The following is a 2,205-nucleotide window of genomic DNA, read 5'->3' on the forward strand; positions in this document are numbered from 1 at the left end:
AACTACAAGAAATATGAAAAAGCTTGGAAACGGAACTACAAGAAATATGAAAAAGCTTGGAAACGGAACTGCAAGAAGTATGAAAGTGCTGGGAAACGGAACTACAAGAAGTATGAAAGTGCTGGGAAACGGAACTACAAAAAGTATGAAAGTTCTGGGAAACGGAACTACAAGAAGTATGAAAGTGCTGGGAAACGTAACTACAAGAAGTATGAAAAAGCTGGGAAACGGAACTACAAGAAGTATGAAAGTGCTGGGAAACGTAACTACAAGAAGTATGAAAGTGCTGGGAAACGGAAATACAAGAAGTATAAAAAAGCTGGGAAACGGAACTGCAAGATGTATGAAAGTGCTGGGAAACGGAACTACAAGAAGTATGAAAGTGCTGGGAAACGGAAATACAAGAAGTATAAAAAAGCTGGGAAACGGAACTGCAAGACGTATGAAAGTGCTGGGAAACGGAACTACAAAAAATATGAAAAAGCTTGGAAACGGAACTACAAGAAATATGAAAAAGCTTGGAAACGGAACTGCAAGAAGTATAAAAGTGCTGGGAAACGGAACTACAACAAGTATGAAAGTGCTGGGAAACGGAACTACAAGAAGTATGAAAGTGCTGGGAAACGGAACTACAAGAAGTATGAAAGTGCTGGGAAACGTAACTACAAGAAGTATGAAAAAGCTGGGAAACGGAACTACAAGAAGTATGAAAGTGCTGGGAAACGTAACTACAAGAAGTATGAAAGTGCTGGGAAACGGAAATACAAGAAGTATGAAAAAGCTGGGAAACGGAACTGCAAGACGTATGAAAGTGGTGGGAAACGGAACTACAAGAAGTATGAAAGTGCTGGGAAACGTAACTACAAGAAGTATGAAAGTGCTGGGAAACGGAACTGCAATAAGTATGAAAGTGCTGGGAAACGGAACTGCAAGACGTATGAAAGTGGTGGGAAACGGAACTAAAAGAAGTATGAAAGTGCTGGGAAACGGAACTGCAAGAAGTATGAAAGTGATGGGAAACAGAACTACAGGAAGTATGAAAGTGCTGGGAAACAGAGCTAGAAGAAACATGAACGTGGTGGGAAACGCAACTACAAGAAGCATGAAAGTGGTGGGAAACAAAACTACAAGAAGCATGAAAGTGGTGGGAAACAGAGATAGAAGAAACATGAAAGTGGTGGGAAACGCAACTACAAGAAGCATGAAAGTGGTGGGAAACAAAACTACAAGAAGCATGAAAGTGGTGGGAAACAGAGATAGAAGAAACTTGAAATTGGTGGGAAATGGAGGTAGAAGAAACATGAACGTGGTGGGAAACGAAACAATAAGAAGCATGAAAGCGGTGGAAAAAGGAACTAAAAGAAGCATGAGCGCAGTGGGAAACGGAGCTACAACAACCATGAAAGTGGTGGGATACGGAACTACAAGAAGTATGAAAGTGCTGGGAAACGGAACTAAAAGAAGTATGAAAGTGCTGGGAAACAGAACTATAAGAAGTATGAAAGTATGAAAGTGCTGGGAAATGGAACTACGAGAAGTATGAAAGTGGTGGGAAACGGAACTACAAGAAGTATGAAAGTGGTGGGAAACGGAACTACAAGAAGTATGAAAGTATGAAAGTGCTGAGAAACGGAATTACAAGAAGTATGAAAAAGCTGTCAAACAGAACTACAAGAAGTATGAAAGTATGAAAGTGCTGGGAAACGGAACTAAAAGAAGTATGAAAGTGCTGGGAAACGGAACTACAAGAAGTATGAAAGTGCTGGGAAACGGAACTACAAGAAGTATGAAAGTGCTGGGAAACGGAACTAAAAGAAGTATGAAAGTGCTGGCAAACGGAACTAAAAGAAGTATGAAAGTGCTGGCAAACGGAACTACAAGAAGTATGAAAAAGCTGTGAAACCGAACTAAAAGAAGTATGAAAGTGCTGGGAAACGGAAATACAAGAAGTATGAAAAAGCTGGGAAACCAAACTACAAGAAGTACGAAAGTGCTGGGAAACGGAAATACAAGAAGTATGAAATAGCTGGGAAACGGAACTACAAGGAGTACGAAAGTGCTGGGAAACGGAACTACAAGAAGTATGAAAAAGCTGGGAAACGGAACTACAAGAAGTATGAAAGTGCTGGGAAACGGAAATACAAGAAGTATGAAAAAGCTGGGAAACAGAACTACAAGAAGTATGAAAGTGCTGGGAAACGGAAC

The 2,205-nt window shown here is 40.3% G+C and overlaps 1 protein-coding gene across 1 annotated transcript; it reads left to right on the forward strand.

Moving 5' to 3' along the window:
• Positions 1 to 739: 739 nt before the first annotated feature.
• On the forward strand, positions 740 to 1,510 carry LOC137621869 (carboxysome assembly protein CsoS2-like). The gene has a single exon (XM_068352374.1). The coding sequence runs from the start codon at positions 740 to 742 to the stop codon at positions 1,508 to 1,510; it is 771 nt and encodes a 256-aa protein (XP_068208475.1).
• Positions 1,511 to 2,205: the final 695 nt, after the last annotated feature.

This window comes from Palaemon carinicauda, chromosome 28 (assembly GCF_036898095.1).
Source record: "Palaemon carinicauda isolate YSFRI2023 chromosome 28, ASM3689809v2, whole genome shotgun sequence".
NCBI lineage: Eukaryota > Metazoa > Arthropoda > Malacostraca > Decapoda > Palaemonidae > Palaemon > Palaemon carinicauda.